The 27662-nt window shown below is 37.9% G+C and overlaps 1 protein-coding gene across 2 annotated transcripts in view; it reads left to right on the forward strand.

Annotated features, from left to right (window-relative positions):
* LOC136884362 (aminopeptidase N) overlaps positions 1 to 27662 on the forward strand; it is a 386248-nt gene that overhangs the window by 299396 nt on the left and 59190 nt on the right. For both annotated transcript variants that reach the window (XM_067156506.2, XM_067156496.2), the window contains exons 12-13: positions 21079 to 21246; positions 24447 to 24590. In XM_067156506.2, coding sequence (XP_067012607.2) covers positions 21079 to 21246; positions 24447 to 24590 — 312 coding nt within the window. The remainder of the gene's footprint in view (positions 1 to 21078; positions 21247 to 24446; positions 24591 to 27662) is intronic.

Consider the following 27662-nt stretch of genomic DNA (forward strand, 5'->3'; position numbering starts at 1 on the left):
GAGGTTAGAGAGCGGCGAGTTGGGAACAAACTTGAACATCAAAGAAGCTGGAGTAAATTTATGTGATTCATGAACCGCCGAATTCAAAGCAAAAGCTAACCAATGCAGGGACGTGTCCCACCTGGAATGATCATCATGATGATAGGCAATAAGTGCGGACCTGAGATTACGATTAACCCGTTCAGCCAGAGATGGTTGAGGGTAATAAGCAGAAGTAGTTACATGAGAGATGGATAAGTCAAAACAGAATTTACGAAAAAGATTTGATGTAAACGCCTTAGCATTATCGGACACAATATATTGGCACGGACCAAAAGAAGCAAAAATAGAATTTAGGCAAGTAATGGTGGACTGAGCGGTAGCCAGCTTAGTCGGAAATAACCAGGAAAATCTGGTAAAACCATCTACACATACAAAGATGAATTTGTTGGCATTTCCCTTCGACTGGGGGAAGGGTCCTACATAATCAATATACAGGCGTTCCATGGGGCGCGATGCTTGATGCGAAGACAAAAGGCCTACCTTGGTGGACATGGTGGGTTTACTGAGCAAACAAGATTTACAAGCTTTTACAAGTTCACGGATTTCACCGTCCATACCTTTCCAGATGAACATTTCACGAATCTTTTCACGAGTTTTAAATATTCCCAGATGCCCCCCCAATGGGGTCTCATGATAGTATTTGAAGATCATAGCCACAAAGACAGCTGGAACGACAACCTTCATCATCTTGTCATGCCTCGAAGGGCAACATAAAACACCATTCCTCAGAACATAAGGGATGACATGTTCCCCAGAAGAAAGGGTTTCCATTATCGGAGCCAGCGTCGGATCTTCATGTTGGTATTTCTCGATATCCCTAAAGAGCATGGGGGCATCCGTTAAGATGGCATTAACATCAGATAGTATGGACTCGGGAGGTGATGAACTGTCGACCGGTTCTTGGGTCTCGACGTCGTTTGAAAACATACGGCTGAGTCCATCAGCGACAATATTTTCGGTACCTCTGATATGTCTAACATCAAACTGGAAGGCAGAAATACGGATGGCCCAACGGGCTATACGACCAGTACGACGCGGCCTACCTAAGACCCAGCTTAAGGCTTGATTATCTGTCTCCAGGTCGAATTTAACATGTTCCAGATAGAGACGGAACTTCTCTAAGGCGAATAAGACTGCCAAACCTTCGAGCTCATATATGGAATACTTGGCTTCTTGAGCCGACAAGGTCCTAGATGCATAGGCGATGGGTCGCCTCCCTAGTTCAGTCTCTTGAAGAAGGACTGCCGCTACTGCTGACGACGACGCGTCGGTTTGGACGATGAATTTCTTCGAGAAATCAGGCATAGCAAGTACAGGGGCATTACAAAGAGCTAATTTAAGGTCTTCGAAAGCGGCTTGTTGAGAAGGTCCCCACTCGAATTTGATGCCTTTCCTACGAAGAAGGTTTAAGGGCGCCGCTCTATTAGCGAAGTTAGGAATAAACTTCCTGAAGAAATTCACCATACCAATAAACCTGGCGATGCCTTTGATGTCCTTGGGAGGTTTAAAATCACGGATGGCCTGTGTTCTAGAATGATCGACGGCTACACCATCAGGTGACACAATATGCCCTAGGAAAGACATAGAGGGCTTAGCAAAGGCAACCTTGGACAACTTAACAGTTAACCCAGCTTTACGAAGGCGATCGAGAACTTCTCGCAGATGATCTAGATGCTCTTCAAAAGTCTCTGAAAATACGACGACATCATCCAAGTAGTGATATAAGTACTCAAATTTGATGTCGGAGAAGACCCTATCTAGCAGCCTAGTGAGTACAGCTGCTCCCGTGGGGAGCCCGAAAGGCACGCGGTTGTATTCATATAAATTCCAGTCCGTGGCAAACGCTGTAAGATGTTTAGACTCTTCGGCAAGGGGAATTTGATTATAGGCCTGATTCAAGTCCAAGATAGTAAAGAACTTGGCCTTACGAAACCATGAAAAACAAGAATGAAGGTCGGGAAGGGGCACAGATTGTAACACCACCTTCCGATTGAGAGCCCTGTAATCAATGACAGGCCTGAAGCCCCCTTGGGGTTTCGGGACTAGAAAAATAGGCGAGGAATACGCTGACTTAGAGGGCCTAATAATACCATCCTTCAACATCTGATCGATAATTTCTTTCAGAGCCTTCATTTTAGGTGGAGATAGCCTATACGGTGGAAAACGGACAGGAATCGAATCAGTGACCTCAATTTTGTATTCAATAAGGTCAGTAACACCAAGAGTATCAGAGAACACCTCGGGAAACGACTGACACAATTTGCGAATACTATCAGCCTGCTCCTCAGGTAGATGTCTAAGGTCTAACAACATCTCATCCTGGGTAGGCGAAATAGAAGAACATAATGCAGAATTACACTTTAGTAAAGGGATGTTACAATTAGAGGCAAATTTGAAAGTGCAAGACCTACTCTGAAGATCGAGCACAAGACCAGTGTGAGAAATAAAGTCCGCTCCCAATATAATGGGGCAAGACAAGTGCTTGGCCACAAACAATTTAACTTTCCATGTGAATTTAAAAATACGAATTTTGACATATAAGGAACCGAGAATTTCTAATGGAGAGGAATTAGCCGAAACGTATTGGATCGCCGACAAACAATAGTTAGGAAGCTTACAAACAGATTTCAATTTTGAATACCAATCAGCCGAAATAATAGAACAAACACTACCTGAATCTAAGAGAGCTGTTATAGGCTCGTTATTTAACTCAATTTTGAGAAAGGGGACCGGTGCGGGGGTATCCGCCGCAATCCTAAGACACTCTTTGGGACCTTCAAAAGATAAATTTGAAAATTGCTCGTTCCCTGAATTTACAACCTGTTTACCAGGGGCTGAGTCTCGGGAAGATGGATTAGTCGACTCAGCCGAAGCCACTAGCCACTTTTTATTATTGGCATAGGTAGAATTTGCACCAGAAGTTGAGCAGGAGGGGGTGCTATTCGAGTTTGGGCAATTCTTGGCGATATGTGAGGATGCCCCACATTTAAAACAGCCTTGTGCTGAACCAGCTCCATTATTTGCCCTACTAGTTTTGACCAATGGACATTTATTGCGAAGATGGTCAGGCGACCCGCAAGCATAACATTTACGGGGTGTGACTGGTCGGCGAGGTGGAGGCCGAGTATTACTAAACGAAGGAGGGGGTTCTTTTGCCACACGCAAAGAATCGGCGTACCTAACTCCTTCCGCTGAGACAGCCAACGCTTCAAGTTCAGAGAAAGTTTGCGGGCACGCCGCGAAACACAAGTATGACCTATAAGATGGTGAAATACCTTCCACAATAGCTTGTACAATTTGATCCTCAGGGAAGTGCAGAGCAAACACCCTAGTATAAAACTTAATGTCCTGTATGAAATCAGCCAAGTTCTCATCCAAGCGCTGTACACGATAATAGTACTTCTGAATAAGGGAGGACCTGGCCCTAGCCGGGATGAAGTTAGCTAGCAAGTGGGCATGGAAATCCTCAATAGATGATTGCTCGGCAATGGCTCTTACGATTTTATCTGAGAGAATACCAATAGCATACGGATAGATAATTTGCAAAATTTGACATGGAGAAAGAGAAAACACAAGTGCATGATCCTGAAATTCAACCAGAAATCTTAAAAATGAAATTACTTCACTGGTGGTATTAACCGAAAACTTAGAGATACCTCTGAGCAACATTGCCAATGGATGAGGCAAGCTGCTAAACCCGGGTGACATAGTAGGTAAAGGTTTCAATGGCAAGGAAGTTAATTCCGAACGGATGTTACTCAACGATGCACGGCGTTCAGATTCGTTGTCCAATGGGGCAGAGATAGTTTGAGCAGCAACGGTTATCCTATTAACTTCTCCCTTATGAGGCTCTTCCTCGCTACCTACATTCACTGTGGTGGGTAGATCGCTTTTGGGAGGCACCTCCCCTGTTAACAATTGAGTGACCTTGCTAGATAATTCAGACATATTTTCAAGCAGCGTACTAGCTTCCTTCTTCTGAACGTCATTCAATTTTAGAGACAACAGATCGTTAACTCTATTTGAAAAGTGATATAGCCTAGCTTGCACACGCTTAATTTGATTGGGAGAAGGATCATTTTCATCAAAAAAACTAACTACAGAAGCTAGCCCAGTAATATTCTCCGTGATCGTGGAAAGAGAGTCGTCAATTTCTTTCTCTCCCAAATTGGGGATGGAAATGGGCAAATCTAGGGACTCTCTAAGCTTGTTTGTATCTACTGCAACCGTGCCTCCAGATTGCACATTTCTAATAGTCAATTCGTAGATCAACTCCTCCTTGCGCAAATAGTTAAGATGGAGAACATCGCGAGGGCCGGGCATGATGACAGAACAATTTTGAAAAAGTCAAAAAAAATTCCAGCAACTGAGAAAATTGTTAGAGTTCGGAACAAAACAATGTTTAGCCGTCAAAAGGGGCTAAATTGAGACCCATTCAACCACGCTCTGCTACCACTTGTTACGGAGATATCCGTGGTAGTTATGCGTGAAAGAAGGTGCGGGCGTGAACGGGTCTCAAACTACGGAATCAAAGTTAATGTAAAATTTAACAAGGTTATATTTTCTTTTCAAAAACAAGGAAATAACAAGCATGGCAGGTACAAAGTAGCAAATCAAAAGGGTAGTTACAATATTTACAGAATTTGGGCTTCGCGCCCTGACTTTACACTGCTTGGGCAATCAGCTCAGTTTTACCCCAAACACAAGTTTCAACAGAGGGGCAGAAAACCCCATTCATGCCTAGGAGCCCTTGCTCCAAATTACACTGAAAAGCCTCCACGAGGCGTACAACACTCAATTTTCAAAAGAGCCACTCGCTCTCAAATTTAAGCCTCTCCCAGGCCACACCAAACTCCACCTTCAAGTTGTCCTCAACGGACATAAACACAGGGGTAAAATACCCAATCTACTGAGGTCTATTAAATGAAAAGCAGGTTAATTAAATGACCTCTAAAATAACAATTTGAGAGGAGGCGAACTTGCACTCCTAATACACTTTGATTAAGACCTACTTGGCACTAGGCCGTTAATACAAGGGCTAATCCCATACTAAAGAGGTGACTTAAGAAGAGAACAATTTGTTTTACGTTATCGAAGAATAGGTTGAGAAAAATAAGTTCACCTCAAAACAATATGAGTGGGAGCTCGAGAGGGTTAGCACTCTCTATCCCAGTATGTAGCTTTAAAAGAGAATAAATGAAAAGAGTAGTTACATTTAGGAAACGGTTACATGGTGGAAAGCTTAGAACCCGCCCCGAGAGTTAAACTGCTGAGCTAGCAAAGAAAGAAGTTATTAATCGGCCATTACCTTGTTGTTGACCGCTGCCGAGGAAAGAGGCGCTTCCCGCCTCCTGCTATGTACTTAATACACTGAAAGATGGAACAGAAGTGGCCCGGAGACCCTAAAATCAGCAGTTTATATCCTCTCGCAGAAGTTTCTAGGCGTTAGGGGAATGAAAACACCCTCCCGCACATTCTTTATTGGCTAGGGTACAGAAACATATCCAAGTAGGGGGAAGATACATCGGATTGGTCGAGAAAAACTCAAAGAAATTCGGGATTGGATAAATCTAAAACAAGGGGAAAAAGAGGGGTATACAGCCAACTTAAACAATAACAGAAAGAAATTTAGCAAAGAACAAACATTTGAAATAAAAATTTCTCCAACAAAATAGTTCTTTGACTTCGCACTAGGGTGCACTATAGTTGATCTTCAGTAGTGTCCTCTAGAAGAGAAAGTTCACACTTCTTACTTCAAGCGAAACAAAAACACATCAAAAATGACACAGTTCAAAAACTCAAAGTTTTCCATGTGGTGACATCTTCAGAGAAAGTAGAGAATTAATAGCGTAGATAAAGTTCAGACTTCCTCCAACAGAGGAGTTTCAACTGGCGCACATTTTGAATTAGCGGCGTGGAGGTGTACCGCCCGGTACAATTATTATTATTATTATTATTATTATTATTATTATTATTATTATTATTATTATTATTATTATTATTATTATTATTATTATTATTATTATCTGGCTGCAGTAGTAACAGTGATGGTAAACATAGAAGTAACAGTATTAGTATTCTTATCATTATAATATTATATTATTATTCGAATAACCTTTTTGAGGGTACGATAAATCATCTTTGTCATAGGTTATAAACTTCATGGTTCTGATCCGTATTGAATTGTAATTACAATATAATTATTCAATTAATGTAATAATGCTCTACCCTTCAATACTATAATATGCAATATTCTAAATTACATTAAGTAGGGACTAGTTTCGGCCGGCGCTGGCCATCTTCAGCCTTAATGTAAAACATCTAATAACTAAACAAATGTTTAGCATCGTGGCATGATGAGCATATTCAAGATGTTAGAACCTAGTTATTTTCAAATTTACTCATAATTTCATCCCAGTTTTCAATGTCAATTTGTATATATTTGTTACATTTTTTAAATGTCAATTGTGTGCATGTACATTTGTTTAGTTATTAGATGTTTTATATTAAGGCTGAAGATTGCCAGCCCCGGCCGAAACCAGTCCCTAATTAATGTAATTTAGAATTTTGCATATTATAGTATTGAAAAGTGGACCATTACTACATTAATTTAATAATTATATTGTAAATCAACCTTGGTTATTTTTCTTTGCGTTTAACTTTCTTTGTTTCCAAACTTCCTTCATTTTCTGAGAATTTTGTTCCTTTTCTTCTTGAGTCTGTTTTCTTCCAGTTGTTAATTCCTTTCTCTCCTGAAATGCTGCCTTTCGTGTTACTTCTATGAAACGTGTTCTGTTTCCTATCGTATCTATTTTAAATCCAGGGTTCTTCATATCCTTTTCAATTTCAATGAACCATGTTGGCTTGGATTTGTAACTGTTCAATAAGTTGAAGATTTGTTTAGTTAGTCTATTGTTATTCATTCAATAAATGTGTCCAAAAAAAATGGAGTCTTCTTTCCTCATTACCTACAGTTGTCAGTTATTCAAGCTCTCTGTTTGATCGTAGTCTAAATTTGGCTTTGTTATTTCTTATTTAGCCTTATTTCAGCAGTTGAGTGTTCAAATAAAAATATAGATTATCATTCTTAAAATATTTGCAGTAAAAATCCTTTCTTACTTTTCAGCATTATGGATCTCTGTAGAAAATGCCTTCTCACTATCAGTTCTTCTTTCAACTTTCTTTAATTTTTCAAGATCTCCAATTCTTGTAAGTTTAAGAGTTTCTGCTGCATATAAAATTTCTGGCTGGGCCACTGCTTGATAATGTCTTAATTTCAAGTTCCAGGATAGAGATTAGTATTTTTTTTTTTTTTTACAATCCGCTTTATGTCACACCGACACTGATAGGTCTTATGGTGACGGTGGGTAGGAAATGCTAGAAGTGGAAAGGAAGCAACTGTGGCCTTAATTAAGGTACACTCCCAGCATTTGCCTGGTTGGAAATGGAAAACCATGGAAAACCATGGAAAACCATAGAAAACCATCTTCAGGGCTGCCAACAGCAGGTTCGAACCTGCTCTCGAATGTAAGCTGATAACTACATGACCCAAACCACCTAGCCACTTGCTCGGTACTAGTGAATTTACTAGTACCAAACCACAGTAGTAATTATTTAGCCTTATTTCAGCAGCTGAGTGTTCAAATAAAATTATAGATTACCATTCTTACAAAATCTGTAGTAAAAATCCTTTCTTACTTTTCAGCATTATGGATCTCTATAGAAAATACATTCTCACTATTGTAACCGTAAATGCCATACTTGGGCTAGAAGAGCATAAGATTCAATGCAGGGTGTGTAAGGTACAGAAATGGAGTGCCACAGAGAGAGAGAGGTTTGTTGAAATAATGTCTGGTTCAAAGAAACTGAGTTTATTAATAAAGGTTCAAATTTCATATCACCTCTGTACAGAAGAAATACTTGGAAGTGTAGTTTCCTTGTCCTACGGCTGGCAACATTCCTTGAAATCCGGCTGCTACTCTTGTACTACCATGGGTCCCCTCTCTGCACCATGGAACCATGATTCCTCCCTCAATTGAAATTCTAGATGTTCTGGAAGGTCTGAAATTTCTAGAAGGTCTAGACGGTCTAGAAGTTCTAGTAGTATGGGCGTCGAGATTGGTCACGTATAGGATGAACGTGAATACACGCACAATTTGGAAAGGGCCTCTGCACAGATGAGAAAGAGATATAATAATGAACCTAAACAATGTTTATAAGACGTAGAAATCATGTACTCAAAGAATGAATTAAAAACTATCACATGGTAGAATGTGACAAGAATCTACCCCATGTTCTGACACTAATCATTTGAAGTGAATTCCATGCGGTCCAATGTCAATAAAATCAAACACGCAATTCAGTCTTAGCACTTGAAAGGTAAGCGGAGTCGAATGTCAATAAAATCTAACTTGCAAAATAAATAGCCATTTGTCGAATGTCAATGAAATCGACGTAGTAAGTTCGAAGAATGTGTCGTAGGACAGGTATCCTAATTATGATAAAACCTTCAATACTCGTATTTTGAAGTTTTAAGATGAGCCGAAAGTATTATGTTATTATATTTATGTTTCGTGTCCATGGACGTATAACGTGAATATGCTTATCCTGGTTAACATAGCAACGGACGTACGCACACACAGACTTCCAATATGGCGTCAAGGAACAGCACCATTAGATCTCTGATGTGAAACATCTATAAATTCTATGTAGATTGTTTTAGAGAGCAATAGTTTTGTTTTGGGATTCTCGAGAGAGGCACTGAATGTTTTCTTCTTCTGACAGGATAAGTTCGTAGTGATAATAAAGTTGTTTTAGAAATACGTAAAAGTGTTCTCGTGTGATATTTTTATTGCGTAAAATAGAAAATCGCATATAGAGAACGATAAATTGGCGACCGTGACAGGACTTTCGAAGTTTAATGATGAAAATTGATCAAATGACCGTAGTGATTTTACGAAAGGCACTGATATCCCGAGGGTTACCGACGGCTGGGAGCAATTCACAATTAAGTATTTAATTTATTTTCCACCTAGTCGATACAATGATTGCTTAAGGCAATTTTTAATGGTCAAAAGTGGTACATGTTTCGTATATTATCAACATCTTCAGCCACATAACACTGTTTAGATGAAAAATATATAAAATTGACAAAGTAATGCTTTAGAGGAAGTTTCGATTTTGAAGTCGTCTCGGAGAAGGAAGCCAACGACCGGGTAGGCATGATGCTTACGCAATTAACTACTTTGATTGGGACACAATCTGAAAAACTCGAAAGGAAAATCGAGGCCCAGGCTCGGGAGATAAAAGGCCGAATCGATTCCTTGGTAAGAGATCTGAAAGAGGATATTTCCAAAATTAATGACCAAAGCAACAGCGTAGAATTAGATGTACCGGTAGATAAAGTAGTAAGTGATATGAACACCTTGGAAAACAACGTCAAGAAGAAGAAAGACGAAGAGAAAGCCATTTCAGAGGCTAACAATGCAAAAGACCAAGATTTTGATGCTCATTCTACAACTGAAGAAGATCAACGAAAGAAACCTGCGTATGATCTGTCCTGTCCTCATTGCTTAATACAATGTGACACAGTACAGGAGTACAAAATGCACCTCTATTCACCTAAACACATAAATGCCATGAGGAAACAATCATTACTACATAAGCAGACCTTTCAGCGAATGCGTATGAATCAACGTCAAAAGCACCGCATGCTAGAGGAAACTGAAGAGTTCCGGCATACACTGTCTGATAGAACGAAGTTCTGTGCCATTTGTAAGCTCAATTACAAGCAGCCCAAATCAACACACATGACTTCTGAGGATCATGAGAATATGGTGAAATTCTTGAATCCATATTGCCGGGTGTGTAAACAAAGATTCAATACACTAATGTCTTATGAACATCATCTGTGTTCCTTAGATCACATCAAGTTCAAGGCTCTCTTAGCCGACAAATCCAAGAGTGACGATGAAGAGAGTGGTGGAAAAGATGATGAAAAGGAGCTCAACCTTGTCAACTTTATGATTCTTGATTCAGTAGGTTCTGTTGGTAATAAGGAAGGAGAAAGCGGAGGAGATGGAAAAGCTGAAAAGAAAGCCGGGGGAGAAGAAGAGAAGGAAATCGCACCCAAATCTAAAGACAAAACTGAAACCATAGGTGCTGAATATGCCCGGAAGGTGGGGGTGTATTACTATGATTGGTGTCGTACCTACTTGTCATGGTATGAAGAACAAGAGAGAGTTCTAACCATCCATTATCACTCAAGGGCACGCTTACGGCGATATGTACGTTATCGTGAAGATAGATTTCTTAGAAAAGAGGCTGAGAGACTTCATCAGAAAAAGTTGGCAAGAAAGATTCTGAAAAAGAAGCAAGGTCCGGAAAGGCATCTGGAGAGAAGGATCAATCAGATAGTAAAACAGTGGAAAATAAGAAAAAAAGTGAGAAGGATGGTGAGAAAAGCTCAGAAGATACAACAGGTGAATCTTCCAAGAAAAAGAAAAAAGACGACTGAAATGGCAATGAGGTTTCTCAAGGAGAAGATGTTATCTCGACCCCTACAGGAGAGCGGAGGGACTGGAGAGTGGGCACTCTCTAGGGAGTCCCGGAGGAGTACAGACTTCGGAGAGGATCAACATGCACTGATACCTGTTCTGGAGGATGGAATAGCTGAAGACATAGATAACAAGACGACTAGGTGTAATTTGGGACCTGGAGAAGAGAAGGTCCGGAATCAGTATTGAAGGTTTTAGGGGGGGATAACTGTCGTAGGAAGGTATCCTAATTATGATAAAACCTTCAATACTCGTATTTTGAAGTTTTAAGATGAGCCGAAAGTATTACGTTATTATATTTATGTTTCGTGTCCATGGACGTATAACGTGAATATGCTTATCCTGGTTAACATAGCAACGGATGTACGCACACACAGACTTCCAATATGGCGTCAAGGAACAGCACCATTAGATCTCTGATGTGAAACATGTATAAATTCTATGTAGATTGTTTTAGAGAGCGATTGTTTTGTTTTGGGATTCTCGAGAGAGGCACTGAATGTTTTCTTCTTCTGACAGGATAAGTTCGTAGTGATAATAAAGTTGTTTTAGAAATACGTAAAAGTGTTCTCGTGTGATATTTTTATTGCGTAAAATAGAAAATCGCATATAGAGAACGATAAATGTGATACTTGGCATAAGTTGAAGTTTTCTCACTTGACAAATATTCCAAAGTTTTTTACACAGTTTTGAAGACAGTCACTTTGATTGGATGGAAACAAAAATATTTTACATATGAAATTAGTTCACATGTGTTAATTGAAAATAAATTGAAACTGGCTCTGTTCCTTAACAGTCCTTGGTTCGATCACTCGTAAAGTTGATAAATACAAGTTCAAATATACAGTTCGCAGTCTATCACCTAGGAAAATATTTCCAAGTGTTTGAGAATTATTTACGCATGAAAAAATTGCAAGTCCGGTGATGTAGTTGCAGAGTTTAACTTTATATTATATCACCTGTCAGTGTCCGACACTTGAGAAATTCTAAGTCTTATAGTCTATTTTATCAATGAAAACTGTTAAAATATTTCAAACACTTGACGAAATACAAGCACCGTTCAAAATTCTATCACTGTTCAGAATGTCTCATTCACTTTGAAGTATGAGCACTTGGAAAATAAACACAAGTCTTAAAACACTCATCCTAAATAATCAGTCACTTGTAAATGTTAATGTTGGTGAAGCACAAGTTGTATTACATCGCTCTCAGTTTGAGTAAAAATCTATCACTCACGAACTGAAATACCAAAGAAAATTTATAAGTCTGCATTCAACACCATAGAGTTAAAGTTCCTAAACATGCAGAAATTAAAATGTCACCCTACACTCCATCGCGACTGCCATGAGCTGACCCACCGGGTTCAACTGTGGTACTTGACACACACTGATCTGCCTTGGCAATTAGCCCTCCTTATATATGAAAACTGTGAAGATAGCAGTAATTTTATTTCATTGAATATCTTCTTTAGCTTTCGTCGGATTTACAACAAACTTGGTGGAAATGGAGACAAAAAATTTGGCAACACGATGATGTTCTCATAATTTAATTATTATCCTAAGGAAAGTTATTAGACATAGAACATTTCGAATGTCTTTGTCACAAGGTGAGGTAGGCTGTGATGTCATAAGCTCCACGTCACATACAGTCTGCATGCTGCAGCTAGCTGTTGAGTTGACGCACAGCACATTATTCAAGTTCGAAATGCGGGGACTTTATCTTGGACCAGCGTTCCTGGTACACTATCATAATTAAATTTACTAGGAGTATCTGTGTCCTTAGTTATATTTTATAGCTCATATACTATATCAGTTGCTTTGAGGCATTTTCTGCAGAAAAATATCATGTTGAAAAATAAGAAAAGTTTGAAGTCCCCAGTATTTTATAACATCAGAATTTCACAAAGCTACATAATGAACAAATTCGTACAGAATAATTTGTCATTTTAGGCATTCATTTAGGGGAGAATAATATTAGTTTGCCATTTGAGCAGTAGAAATGCTATTAGAATTTTTACTTCATTTTTGGTTCTCGTACATTCACAATAATAGCTTCATTGCTACTGCATAGTGCCATGCATATCAGTCAGCTGCTGTATGTCATATGTGATTAATGCTGCCATCTCTCACTAGATTCTGAAACTATATAAAAGACTAAGAAGTCCATTCAGGTTTCCAGGTAACATGCAATTCCTGCAGTGATTTTTAGAAGGTGGGACTTAAAGGTCCCATCACAAAACAAAAGGTTAATGTTTTACAAAATAAAAGAGTTATGCACCACTGTTCATAAATAATCTTAACACCATGATGAAGTAAACAAGTTCTCCAGACAGCTTTAATATTCAGTGCTGATGGATGCATTACATGACCAGGGCCAAATTTACAGACAACATTGCCCTAGGCCAGAGACTTCCCCTCCCCATTCATTTGTTTTCAACTTTTGACATTTTTAGGTTTTATATAATTTTACTTGCCCTATAAAATTAATACTTCATATTGCAAAAAGTGAAATCAAAAGTGAAATCAATAATGGAATTACTAACACACTCACTCACTTTTCAAATCAATCACTACTGATCTGCATTTAGGGCAGTCGCCCAGGTGGCAGATTCCCTATCTGTTGTTTTCCTAGCCTTTTCTTAAATGATTGCAAAGAAATTGGAAATTTATTGAACATCTCCCTTGGTAGGTTATTCCAATCCCTAACTCCCCTTCCTATAAACGAATATTTGCCCCAATTTGTCCTCTTGAATTCCAACTTTATCTTCATATTGTAATCTTTCCTACTTTTAAAGACACCATCCAAACTTATTCGTTTACTGATGTCCTCCCACGCCATCTCTCCACTGACAGCTCGGAACATACCACTTAGTCGAGCAGCTCATCTCCTTTCTGCCAAGTCTTCCCAGCCCAAACTTTGCAACATTTTTGTAACGCTACTCTTTTGTCGGAAATCGCCCAGAACAAATCGAGCTGCTTTTCTTTGGATTTTTTCCAGTTCCTGAATCAAGTAATCCTGGTAAGGGTCCCATACACTGGAACCATACTCAAGTTGAGGTCTCACCAGAGACAAATATGCTCTCTCCTTTACATCCTTACTACAACCCCTAAATACTCTCACAACCATGTGCAGAGATCTGTACCCTTTAATTACAATCATATTTATCTGATTACTCCAATGAAGATCTTTCCTTATATTTATACCTAGGTATTTACAATGATCCCCAAAGGGAACTTTCACCCCATCAATGCAGTAATTAAAACTGAGAGGACTTTTCCTATTTGTGAAACTCACAACCTGACTTTTATCCACATTTATCATCATACCATTGCCTACTGTCCATCTCACAACATTATCGAGGTCATTTTGCAGTTGCTCACAATCTTGTAACTTATTTATTACTCTGTACAGAATAACATCATCTGCGAAAAGCCTTATCTCTGATTCCACTTCTTTACACATATCATTGATATATATAAGAAAACAAAAGTCCAATAATACTGCCTTGAGGAATTCCACTCACTCCGTAGGCTTCTGAGGGATGTGAACTTCCTGTGCTGATCTCACAATCCTCTTCCATCCTTTTCGATCTTGAGCCTGCTCTTCCCAGTTATCAATTTGGAATGTCTGGCATACCTTGTTGATCTCCTTCTTCCAGGTGCTTCAGGGTCTTTCTGAAGTCTTTTTCCATCAAGAGAACCCCTTGTATAGATCTACTGGTGCTCTGTTATCCTGCATCCTCAGTACAGGTCCAGCCCAGCACAGTTTGTTGGGTTTTATCACACCCATTATAGTGTGTTGTTGAGAGAGGGTGTAAATTTCATAATTAGATTTTTCTGCCAGCTTTGAGAGATAGGATCGAACCATGGGCCAAATGTTTTTCTCTAACATTTATTCTCAAAGACTTGCAACTATTGCTGCTCTTTCTTGGTTATACTCCATGTCTCGGAACCATACAGAAGTACTGGTAGAATGATTGTATTGTAGATAATCATTTTTGTATTCCTTGTAAAAAACTTGGAGGCTAATATAGGGCTCATACAGTAAAATGCCTTATTTGCATTCTTAATTCTAGCTGGTGTTCCTGTTGCCTTCGGTTTTGCTCATCGATTAATACACCAAGGAATTCAATCTAATCTACTCTTTTAAATATATATTTCCCAATCTTCAAAGGCAATCTGTCAACCTTCTCATGATTCAGTCTCTGTACAACCGTGAAATTGTCTTTTTATCATTTACCTGTACGCCAATTTTTGCTTCCATTTCCTCTAGTTCCACAAATAACTGCCTTATTTCTAATTCATTGCGGCTAATATCATCCACATATACAAGGACTTTATTTTGTCTCCGCAATATGATGCCAGCAGGTATAAAAGCCAATTTCCTGATATCTTCTCCAGTGCAATGTTGAATTACAGTACTTAAATGAAATAAACAGTAACATATCATGGACTCTGTGCTTAAAGGTCTTACAGTTATCTTCCTGCTGTCAAAACAAAAACTATATCAGAGCAAAAGAAAGAACAAGCTTGACTTACATGGCCTCATGTTCGGAATAGGTAGGGGATAGGAGGGAAACGCAACAGCCACCTTCACCTTAGAACAACAAGAAAACAAATCAGAGCAGTGTGGTTAATTTACAGAAAGAAAAACAAGTAAATGTATTTTTATGTGAAATCATGAACATAAACCTTGACCTAGAAACAAAGCATTTAGAAATGTTTTCATCAAGAATTCTTTTCAGCAAAGTCATCAATTATGTCATCATAATTAATACTGTTTACAATTTTGCTTTCTGTTTGCAATACAGGTAATGGGTTAAGTCTTGGTTGCAAAGCAATAGTCCGGAAATAAATTTTAATTATTATTAAAAACAGAAAATGACCTCTCCGCTGAATGGTTAGATACTGCTGTTGACAAGAGCATTCTGAGGACAACCATAACTTTTAGATATAATATTTGCTTAGTTCTGTTTCTTGCAGGATCAACAAAAGCTTCAGTGGAATTGGTTTTTCAATTTTGCTCATAATACTTTTCAAATACAATGCAAGGTCAATGCATTTGCTTTCTGCCTACATTTCTAAATTGCCTTGGTACATACTTTGAAGGATTTTAGCTTGTTCTCCAATTTCATCAACACAAAGCTTTGTAAGCTTAGACAGGAAAACATCATTTTTGTTAGTGAAGAGTATGCTTCCATTCTTTCCTCCAAATTATTACACAGATTAGCAATTATTTTGTAGAAAACACACCTTCTGTAATTGACTTGTCCAGTAGTAGTTTCTTCTTGTCGGGAGTCGTCAAAATATAATTTTTTGTTTCGCCTTGTAACGCCATGGTGGTACTCAATGTGGCCAGTTTACTAAATGCCAATTTTCTCATAGAGGTCATACCTGTCAAAAAATTGGGAAAAGTTATTTTGTATTCCATGTTGTATTTTAACATAATGAAGGTCAATTTTTCTTTCTGCAGCTGTAGCATTCTTGCCAACCCTTTGCCTGAGTGGAAGGGATAAGAAAATGGCAGTATAACCAAATATTCTCTTAAGTCAATAATTTGAATTGAGCATATTGTCATAATTTTTCACTAAAAACAACAGAAAAGTGTTTATAATATAGTGAAGATGGAGAAAAGAGGAAAACACCCTGTTTCAGCTGAAAGGGAAATAAGTAAGAGTCTTTTGAAAATATTAAAAGGCTTTGTTTCATTTATGTTTTATTTCTGATCTTACGTACCAGCTCCTCTTTTCCATTTCCTAGTGTGTGGTAGGAAAAAGTTTTCAATAAGTAGCAAATGTGGTCTGAAAATTCTTGTTTTGGCTTTGCAAAATCGCAATCGATGTCTTGCCGATCTCCGTGAACAGCAGTGAACTCTTGGGTAGCATCATTGACAATCAACCCACCAGGTCATTGAATATTTAGGTTTCATTGTTTTTAACACAGTTTATCTCAATGTCCACACTTGTATTTGCATCCACATGCATCATTTGTTCTTTTTCCTCCTCGCTCTCTTTGCGACTTTTCTTATCACAGGCACTGCCCTCCTCTATTTCCTCATTTCCAAATGTTTCAGCTCCAGGCTACCACCACAAGCCCCTCTCTTGTTACCACATATTTCACCATCATCACTGATTTCACCAAAAGTTGTTTAAATTTCACCTAGAGTTACTACTAGCAATTGGGCAAAAATGCATTTTCATGCTTTGAAAAATATTTGACAAATCTTTTAGTCTGAACGACATCTTCCTTTTGTTGTTCAAAATAATGGAGAAAGTCATAGACAAAAGGCTGAGGAATATAATAGAAACACAGTTAGAGGAAGAACAATATGGCTTTAGACCAAATAGATCAACAACAGACTTGATATTTACAGTGCGAACGATAATGGAAAAAAATCGCAAAAGGAACAAGGAAATCATGTGGGTATTTTTGGATTTGGAAGAAGCTTATGATACAGCTAAGAGAAAACATGTATGGGAATGCCTACTGAAAAGAAATGTACCAAAATCATTCATTAACAAGATAAAAATGTTGTATCATTGAGAGTAAAATCAATGTACAAGTGGGGAGTGGTGACTCTGAAACATTGGATGAAATCATAAAACGTGTAAAACGGAGTATCAGTAGTGATGAAGTGAATGCTTTGGTATTTTCAGATAATGTGGTGATTTGGGGAAAGGGAGAAAAGGAAGTACAAAGAAGACTTAATGTTCGGAATGAAAATCTGAAGGAGTTTGGAATGGTAATTAGTAAACAGAAAACTGTAGTCATGCACTGAGGAAAAGAGAAAAAGAGAAGCCAGGTGAACATAGAAGGAGAACGGTTAGAGTATGTAGAACAGTTTACATATCTGGGTAGCATTATTAATGGAAGTAATGAAATAAACTCTGAAATTAGCAGACTAAGTAAAGGTACAACATTTTGTCATCAAGTCAGAGAGCTTTTATGGGATGACAAAGTACCCAAGAGAACGAAATTAACATTATATAAAACGGTATTTCATACCAATTGTAACATATGGACTACAAATGCTGGTAACTAATAAGAGACAAGATAGTAAGATCCAAGCAGTAGAAGTAAAATTTTTAAGAACATTGGTTAAAAAGACAAGAAGAGATAGAATTCAAAATATTAAAATCAGAGAAGAGCTAAATATAGTATCATTAATGCTTTCAAGGCCCGTATTATAGACATGATACTGTATAGGCTCTTGGGCTTATGCCGTGTCAAGAAAATAAGGTGAAATTCTTAACATTTCGCAGAGAACTGTGGTCTGCGCCCTCAGAAGAAATCTTGACTGACCACGAGAAAGGCTTCTTAAACAATGACACTTTCAATTTGGATGTTATAATACAAGTGGAAATGGTACATTCATTCGCCACCAGATGACCCCAAGGGAGGGACGGACGGACTTATTATTACTTCCATTAATAATGCTACCCAGATATGTGATGGATGGACGGATGGACGGATGGATTTTATTTTCAATACATGTTCTGGTGTGCAAGCATGGCATGATTTCAGTCTAAGATGAATGATAGTAGTTATATGACCTATTGTGTAAGTTTCATGGGCATATTAAGAACACAATACATAACACAACACTCAGGAATAGAAGCATCTGAACGAACATGAATATAGCATGCAAGAACATCTTGTAGTCTGAGACAGCTAACTTTGATTTCAAAAATGTCCTCTTGTACTATTCAATAAACTTTTGCAAGTGGGTTACACTTGCTTTAGCGATGCCATGAGTCTATTAAATCTTGAATTTGCTTAGCAAACATTGTAAATGGATATGAATGGAGTGAAAGGAAACTGAACAGACTATCCTGCCTTGTAGTTGTCACAATGTTGTAGTAGGCCAGGATCGAACAGATATATATGCTTGGGTACATAACATCAAGCAGCACAGTTCAGATCACTTCCCACATGTACAGTTTAGTTGAGGTTTATTAGCAGAGACCGTTTACAACACAATGTGGTGTGATAACTGCATGATTCACAGTCCCGTAACATATAACAGGAAAGTCTGTAACTTCCCCATGGTGCAACTTGAAATCTTTCATACAATAGCACATACGCAATTTATTTCCTTGCCTTGTAGAATAATATACTTCAAAACACACACGGTTTAGTTAGTGAAGGAGAAAAAAAGGAAGATAGATCCTTCCGAGTACATCAACATACGTATCTGTTAATTCCCTATCCTACCTTTCAGTATGAAAATCTGCGATGCCATACAAATTTATTTACAAACCCTGAATGACTTATGTGAGTTGGAAAGTGTTCCCTAACACCAAAGCAATAGCCGAACATCCACGGATAGACTCTTGCGACCTATTGGATGAGTTAGTGGTCAGACATTTTCATTGAACCCAGGATAACAAAACTCATATTTCCACATCACAGCGGACAGGTGTAATACTATTGTCACTGACTCGAGTATATTGGCTCTAGGCCTATCAGATCCCACATCAGTATAAAACACAGTCATAAAGTTAACTTACATTAGTGAGTTTGTATGAGGCTGCATTGTTGGCATGAGGCAGTGTACTGTATCATTCTGGGAAATTGTACAGTTAGTGAGAGATACAATGGATCTATTGTGCAAAGAGTATACTGAAGAGAACATTTTTGAGTCCAAAACTATCAGATTCTAGAGAGAACTGCCATCCTTCCAGAATGTATGTAAATAACTATCTTCTACATCTTCCATTTCAGTACAACTTCTGCAACATTTCTTCAGTTCACCATTTATTATAGTAAGATTTATGTGCTTGTCGCTCTCCCCAAATGCTACCATTTACAGACCATCATCAAACTGCTCATGGTGCAGTGGTGTACCAAACAACATAACTGCATAATTGGAAAAGGGAAAGGTGTACCTTTTTCTAATGAATTACACTTCTGTTAAGATAAATATAAATAGTGTGTCCTTTTCAGGCGATGATTTGGAGAGCAGCTTCATCAGTATTATATTCCCATGAGGTGTATTGCACTAGTGTTATTTATTTTTATCTGGGGTTTAATTAGGTATGACAGCAAGGGCATATCCATACCACCATTAATAGTGTCCATATCAATGAAATTCTGAGACCAATAGGACTTCCATTCTTGCTGACCATATTTCAGCAAGACAATGTCAGACCACATGTAGCAATGATCAACAGCATTCCACATTTACCATGACCTGATAGACGACCAAACTATTTTATTTATTTCCCAGGAAGCACTGAAGGGTTATATTAGTCAGAAGTGGACACATGACTTACTGAATTACTCAGTACATCTTGTTTGTTGTTGTTGTTGTTTGAGTCATCAGTCCATAGACTGGTTTGATGCAGCCCTCCATGCCACCCTATCCTGTGCTAACCTTTTCATTTCTACGTAACTATTGCATCCTACATCTGCTCTAATCTGTTTGTCATATTCATACCTTGGTCTACCTCTACCGTTCTTGCCACCTACACTTCCTTCAAAAACCAACTGAACAAGTCCTGGGTGTCTTAAGATGTGTCCTATCATTCTATCCCTTCTTCTCGTCAAATTTACCCAAATCGATCTCCTCTCACCAATTCGATTCAGTATCTCTTCATTCGTGATTCGATCTATCCATCTCACCTTCAGCATTCTTCTATAACACCACATTTCAAAAGCTTCTATTCTCTTTCTTTCTGAGCTAGTTATCGTCCATGTTTCACTTCCATACAATGCCACGCTCCACACAAAAGTCTTCAAAAACATCTTTCTAATTCCGATATCAATGTTTGAAGTGAGCAAATTTCTTTTCTTAAGAAAGCTCTTCCTTGCTTGTGCTAGTCTGCATTTTATGTCCTCCTTACTTCTGCCATCGTTGGTTATTTTACTACCCAAGTAACAATATTCATCTACTTCCTTTAAGACTTCGTTTCCTAATCTAATATTTCCTATATCACCTGCCTTCGTTCAACTGCACTCCATTACTTTTGTTTTGGACTTATTTATTTTCATCTTGTACTCCTTACCTAAGACTTCATCCATACCATTCAGCAACTTCTCGAGATCTTCTGCAGTCTCAGATAAAATAACAATATCATCGGCAAATCTCAAGGTTTTGATTTCCTCTCCTTGGACTGTGATTCCATTTCCAAATTTCTCTTTGATTTCCTTTACTGCCTGTTCTATGTAAACATTGAAAAGGAGAGGGGACAAACTGCAGCCTTGCCTCACTCCTTTCTGGATTGCTGCTTCTTTTTCAAAGCCCTCGATTCTTATCACTGCAGACTGATTTTTATACAGGTTGTATGACAGGGAAATGTCAATAATTCTTTAAGTACTATGTAATAAATCCTGCAAAAAAATGTCCATCTTAACTGCCTAATAGTGTGTGGATGTTTGTGAACAGCAGGGTACATTTTTAGTATTTGTCAGTACAATGCTAGTTTACCAAGTTTAATGCCTAATTTATGCAGCCTACATGTATAAGACATATGTTTCAGGATATCTCCAAATTTAAGAGCAGTTGTATATTGTACAGCTATAAAGCATGGTGGCAGCGATGAATGGAATTTTGCCTGGAAGAAGTACTCAGCTGCTAATGTTGGTTCAGAGAGAGAAAATTTACTTGATGCTCTAGGCTGTAGCAGTCAGCCATGGCTGCTAAATAGGTAAGCATAGAATAAATATTCCAATGTTACATACTGTAACTGATGGTTCTAATGCCAGGTAGTTGTATTAAACCTACTGTGTTAAGAGTAGTACAGCACAGACTTTGGTGATTGTAGAAGCCTAAAACTTTGTACATATGCCAATCAAGCAATACACTCCCAAATTATCCAAAAACAAATAATTAGTTCCAATTCCTGCAGCCAGGCAAAAATATGGTGCTGCAAGCAGTCAGAATGTGGTATGGGTGCAGGAAAGATCAAACACATGGTAATGGTGGTTCTGGCATGTTTATTAGGAACTATGGTTACAAAAACTGTTCAGTATGGCCTCCTGACTCAGCAACTTGCTGCATCCCTAACACAGCATGGTCTACAGTTGCTTGCAGCATATCTGGTGAAATCAGAGTGACATGTTGTATGCTAGCCTTTAGATCAGGCAGAGACTGGATATGTCCCTGATAGATATGATCTTCCAAATATCTCCATAACCAGAAGTCACATGGGTGTAGGTTAGGGGATCTTGAAGGCCACACATGTGGAAACTGGCTAGAGATGCCGTGGTCAATACTGAAGATTTCTCTGGCAAATCTTTCACTCGTGGAGTGACGTATTGTCCCATCTTGCATGAAAGTAATGGTGTGGTCATAGTTGCATTCTTACAAAGTTGGAATCACGTGTTGCATAATGAGGTCCCTACAACTGTGCAGATGTCACTGTACAGGTGGTTGATTGTTTTGAGAGGAAGTACAACTGGGCAACCATCCTCTATAAACACTAATGAGATGAGGGAAAACGGAAGGGATCCGACACGTCAAGAAATGAAGGTATCGTCAAAGAAAGATAAAGATCACAAAGGGTGTGAAAATGAAGGAATTCCTAAGCCTTGAATGCTCTAATGCCATTGGGGTCAGAAAAAAACAAGAGTTGACCAAGGGAGGTTGGATAGGATAGATGAAAGTGAGGAGCCTGGCACAAACAAATGGAAGCAATGCCAGGTCAAGGGCCCCATTGTCACCAATCCATGCTCCCAAGTTAAGATCATCTGGGACCCCTTTTAGTTACTCCTTACAATAGGCAGGGGATACCATGAGTGTTATTCTACTGTCCCCACCCACAGGGGATGTCACTGTACACTTATCAGGCCTACAGGGCGTCATCTACTCAATGCAAAACAGACCAAGAATGAAAGAGCTTTTGAAACCACACCAATGGTTGTTCCTGCACAACATGTGGATGAGTCTAACCCCTTATGTGGTAGTTCTGGATATTCACTGCACCGTTCAGAGTAAAATGCTCCTTGTCAGTTCACAGAACATATCCCAGCCGCATGTTATCCACTTCCATGCATGCCAAAACTGAAGGATAAACTCACGGCATTGTGGAATATCTTTCAGTTTCAATTGATGCACAGTATGAATACTGTAGTGATACCAGTATAAAGTTCACCACAAAATCTTGCGAACTGTTGACCAGGGGAGAGATAATTCACATGATACAGCTCGAGCAGTACTTGCAGAATTTCAGGTATGTGCTGCATGGTGAGGTGCAGCAACTTCGTCAAAAACTTCCATGGAGATGGGCTGCCGCTCTCTTCCTGATGCGACACCTGATTCGCCTGTTTCCTTGAATTTCTCCATGATGTTCTTTAGCCCATTAATTGATATGAGACCTCTTCTCAGCTGTTTCTGTCAGCAGTATTCCTGCAATTCAGTTTTGCTATTGATGTCATTCTGGTAAAACAGCTTTGCTAGCAGTGCGCAATATCTCTTCTCAATATTCATTGCATTTCACACAGAAAAGTTCAACCTTCTTAATTATTTATCAACGAACATTCACTTCACAAAAGGAATCATCAACAGGCATCACCAAGCCACCAAGGAACTAACACAATGATTACTCAGTGACACAAGAAGAATATACTGACATCAGAGTTATGGAAAATTTCATGTTTTGTTTTCACATGGTGGCAATAATTGGAACCAATTATTTGTTTTACATAATTTGCAAGTACATTACTTAATTAACATTCTATGAAGTTTCAGACTCCCATGATTATCACAGTTTGCAATGTACCACTCTGAACACTGCCAGCTTTATGATATCCAGCTGGTATACACAAAACAGTTATTTTTTATGATAGTTTCTGGAAGCATTAAAAGGAGTTTTGCAGCAAACAGATAATTTTTTGACAAAGCCAATTCTTATTCTACACGTCTGTTATTTTTACAGTATATGTTACATCCATCAAGCACACAAATCCGCTTCTATAATAATATCTGTCCTTTTCAACTGCTTTATACCATCTCGGAATGAGCACATGTATGTGGGGATGTTAGAAGTCTGGTCAGGCACATTTAAGCCTGTGTGTAGCAACCATCATGTTGGAGTCGATATCTTCAAACCTATTTCCATGAAATGAGTCCTTCAACTTGCATAAAATATGGTAATCAGAGGGAGAAAAATCAGAACTATAAGCTCGGTGTGGCAATATTGTCCATCCCAGTCTTTGGTTAGTGCTCTTGATTTCCTGCCTGACATGTGATCAAGCGTTGTCATGCAACAGCAAAACATTCTGCTGATGTTAATGTGGTTGAACAAAAATTAGTCAAGCATCAGTTAAGGTTGCCAAATATGTGTGAGAATTAATGTTCATTCATTGAGCAATGATATCCACAAAAAGAAGGTCCTCCAAATCCTGGAAATCAGTAGCCATTAGTTTTATTTTAGGGGCGAATTTGCATGATGCCTCTCCATTGATTGGCTCTTCATCTCTGGTTTAAAATCATGCACCCAGGTTTCATCTTCTGACATAATTCCTGAAAGGAATTACTATGATTACTATTTTTAGAAATCACAGCCCATATTTATTTTTGCCTCTTTATGGGGAGCTATCACCATTGTGAGAACCCACCTGGAACAAGCCATTTTCAAACCCAGCTGTTTCAATATGCTCTTTCTCTTTAAGTATTATGTACACTCAACCGCACAACATTTGACCGCAAAGAAATATTTTACATTCTTGAAATTCGAGGATATTCATAAGCTGTGTAAACCAGTGACCAAATCCTATCACCTGCACAATATGTTCATCCTATTTCAAATAGGAGGATTTTGAAAGAGTCATCTTCTGTGACAGCCACATTCTTATGCAGTTGAATATATTCAAATTTTTATAGATTTTTTTGTTGGCTATTTTGCAGGTACTTGAACTGGATGTTATCAAATGAGTCCATAATACGTAAGCAGGACGGATTCAGAGTTTTTGCATCAGTGAATAATAACGTGGTGGGTCATTCCCTAGCTTTCAATTTTCTGCGCAATAACTGGGAGGATATCCTTGACTAGTAAGTATGTTATCTTAATCTTATACTTTCAAAGATAAAATATAATTTCTTTACAAGAAAAAATCACTATTGAACTCTCAGTTAAATGTGGCGCATCTAAGTGCTGCTTTGACGCTGATTACTTTAAAATGGGACTCCTTCCAGAGATATGCTAATATCAAAATCCATAACATCCTTTCCAAGAAACAAGATATTTTAGATAAGAAAATAGAAGGACTCCTGCACAATAAGAAACTAAAAAGTAGCTATCCTCAAAAAGTGAATGATTCTGAAGACCTAACGGAATTGCACTTTGACATTATTGAAACTGATATCCTGGAAAGGAGTCCAAAACATAATTGGCCCAGTTCAAATAAATCAAAGAACTTAATAACCACGGTAGTGGAAATCGAACGAGCAATGTCTAAGTTGCCTTCGGAAAAACAAGAAGAAATTAGATATGATGTACCAAAAAAACTACCTAATCTAATCAATTCACATAACCCAAAAACTCCCCAAATTCCTAAAAAAATTTTTTATAATCTTAAACATAAAATCAAAGAGAACAATCTAATAATCATTAAGGCCGATAAAGAGAATACCACGGTTATCATGTATAAGCAGGACTACATCGATAAAACTGAAATTTTTTTGAGATACTTTGTTCACAAAGATCAAAAAAGATCCCACCAATAGAGTTCAAAGAGAATTAAGACAATTTTTTTAAAAAAAGTACCTCTTTCATTCTGAGTGAGTATGAAACTCCAAGACAAATTTTTAAAAAATACCACTTTCATTCTGAGTGAATATGAAACTCAGAAACTAATTAATATGAACCCAAGTATCCTGTTAGCAAGAGCCATGCCAAAAATTCACAGAAATGGCATTCCTGTAAGACCCATTATTAACTATAAGAATAGTCCCACCTACAAAGTATCCAAATTTGTCCATACATATTTGAAGAAACACTGTAAATATTTTTAAAAGAATCCTATCAAAAACTCAGTTGAATTTTGTCAAATTTCCTCAAATCTCATATTACAATCCCACTATAGTTTACACTCATATGATATAACTAATATGTACTGTACTCTAACATACCTGTCAAAAAAACAAAAAAAACATTAACCTCATTAAGAACAATCTTTGTAAACACAGCTCTTTAAGTAAGACATGAATTCATAAACATCCTAAAATTTGTCCTTTCTAATAATTAATATGCATTCAATAATTTAATTTACCAACAGGAAGGCCTCCCTATGGAAGCACCTGCTTCAGGTATACTTACTGAAGTTTATACTCACCACCTGGAAAAATTAAAATATTTAACAAGATAGAGGGAATCATCTTCTGAACATACTGTAGTATGTGGGCATCTTTACAATCATTTACCAGAAACTCTCTAATGGTGAAATAGTTTTGAATCCTTTAAATCAAATAGACTCTTCTATAAAATTCATGTTAGAATTGGAAGTCAAAAAATCACTACATTTTTTGGATTTAACCATTACTAGAACTAACAAAAAGCTCACCTACAACATCTACAGGAAGCCCACACAGACAGTAATATATTACAACATGATTCTTTCCACCCTGAAGCCCAAGAGAAAGAGCAACTTTCTTTAGTTTAGTCCATAGAAAATATGGTGTCCCTTTATCGGCTAGTAGTTTAAAGAAGGAGATGAGTATAATCTACAGTTTGGCTATCAGGAACGGTTTTCACAAGAACTTCATTGGTAAAATTGTCAACAAAATCAAAAATAAACCTGTGACTACCCTTGTTAGAGAATTGAGAATGAAAGAAAGAGATAACTACTTTACATTTACGTACAATACTGAGAATGTTCATCAAATTACAAATCTCTTAAAAAAATAGAAGTTCATTATAGCATTTAAAACCATGAATAATAATTTCACTTTGTTCTTTAACCATCACTAATACTAGATTCAGATTTACAAATTCAAGAGTCTATAAATTAACTTGCATCCTCTGCCCAGCGAGTTACATGGTCAGACAGAACGTAGTTTCTCAACTCGTTACTTAGAACATGTTAATGCCAAGAGATATGGTAGATTTTCGGCTGTGAGTAGTCACGTCTGATTACAATCACTCCTTCTCTAATATTGAACAAGATCTATCTATCGCCAGGCTGAGTGGCTCAGACGGTTGAGGCACTGGCTTTCTGACCCCAACTTTGCAGGTTCAATCCTAGCTCAGTCCGGTGGTATTTGAAGGTATTCAAATACGTCAGCCTCATTTCAGTAGATTTACTGGCACACAAAAGAACCGCAGGACAAAATTCCGGCACATCGGTGTCTCCAAAAACTGTCAAAAAGTAGTTACTGGGACATAAAAACAATAACCTTATTATTAGATCTATCTTAAAAATAGCTAACAACTGCATTCTCTAAAACATACAAGAACATCCTCATTAACACTGACCAAAGGAATAACCCTAACAACAACAAAACAAAATCTCTGAAACCCTTAATATTCTTGTCGAAGAAATTATAAAAATCTTCTTTCAGAAAACAACTAATATCAACATATTCAGTCCTGCTCCCCTCCTGTTCAATTCCTCCTCTTACCACTCCCCTCACCTCCACTCTAAAGCATACTACTCTTAGCATACAATCAGCAGCAAGCAACAGTTCCGCACAAGGTCACACACAGGTCAGCCGGGCAAGAGAGAGAGGAGAACAGGGCTAAGAAGTAAGTACTCAGACACTTTAAAATTAATTTATCTTAGAACTTGTTCAGGTCTTATACCCCTTCCTTTTTTCTTTATTTTTAGAATAATTCTCACAATCCTCAATATATGGAATCAAATGGTTTCTCTGGCAATGCAACCTGTACACTGAAGAAATTTCACCTAGATAAAATAAGTCCCATTCCACTATAAACATATGTACTTCAAAATATCAATAAGTCTGTAATGAATTCAATTAGTCACATACTACAATATTATTGTATTCAGAACATTCTTACTCTAATATTGAACTTTTTAACTTAAGAATTATAAATCCAATGCATCTTACAATTTTCATCAGTCTACCTTCATAACATAATATTTTCATCACAAGATACTTTAA

The sequence above is a fragment of the Anabrus simplex genome, chromosome 1 (assembly GCF_040414725.1).
Source record: "Anabrus simplex isolate iqAnaSimp1 chromosome 1, ASM4041472v1, whole genome shotgun sequence".
In the NCBI taxonomy this organism is placed as follows: Eukaryota; Metazoa; Arthropoda; class Insecta; order Orthoptera; family Tettigoniidae; genus Anabrus; species Anabrus simplex.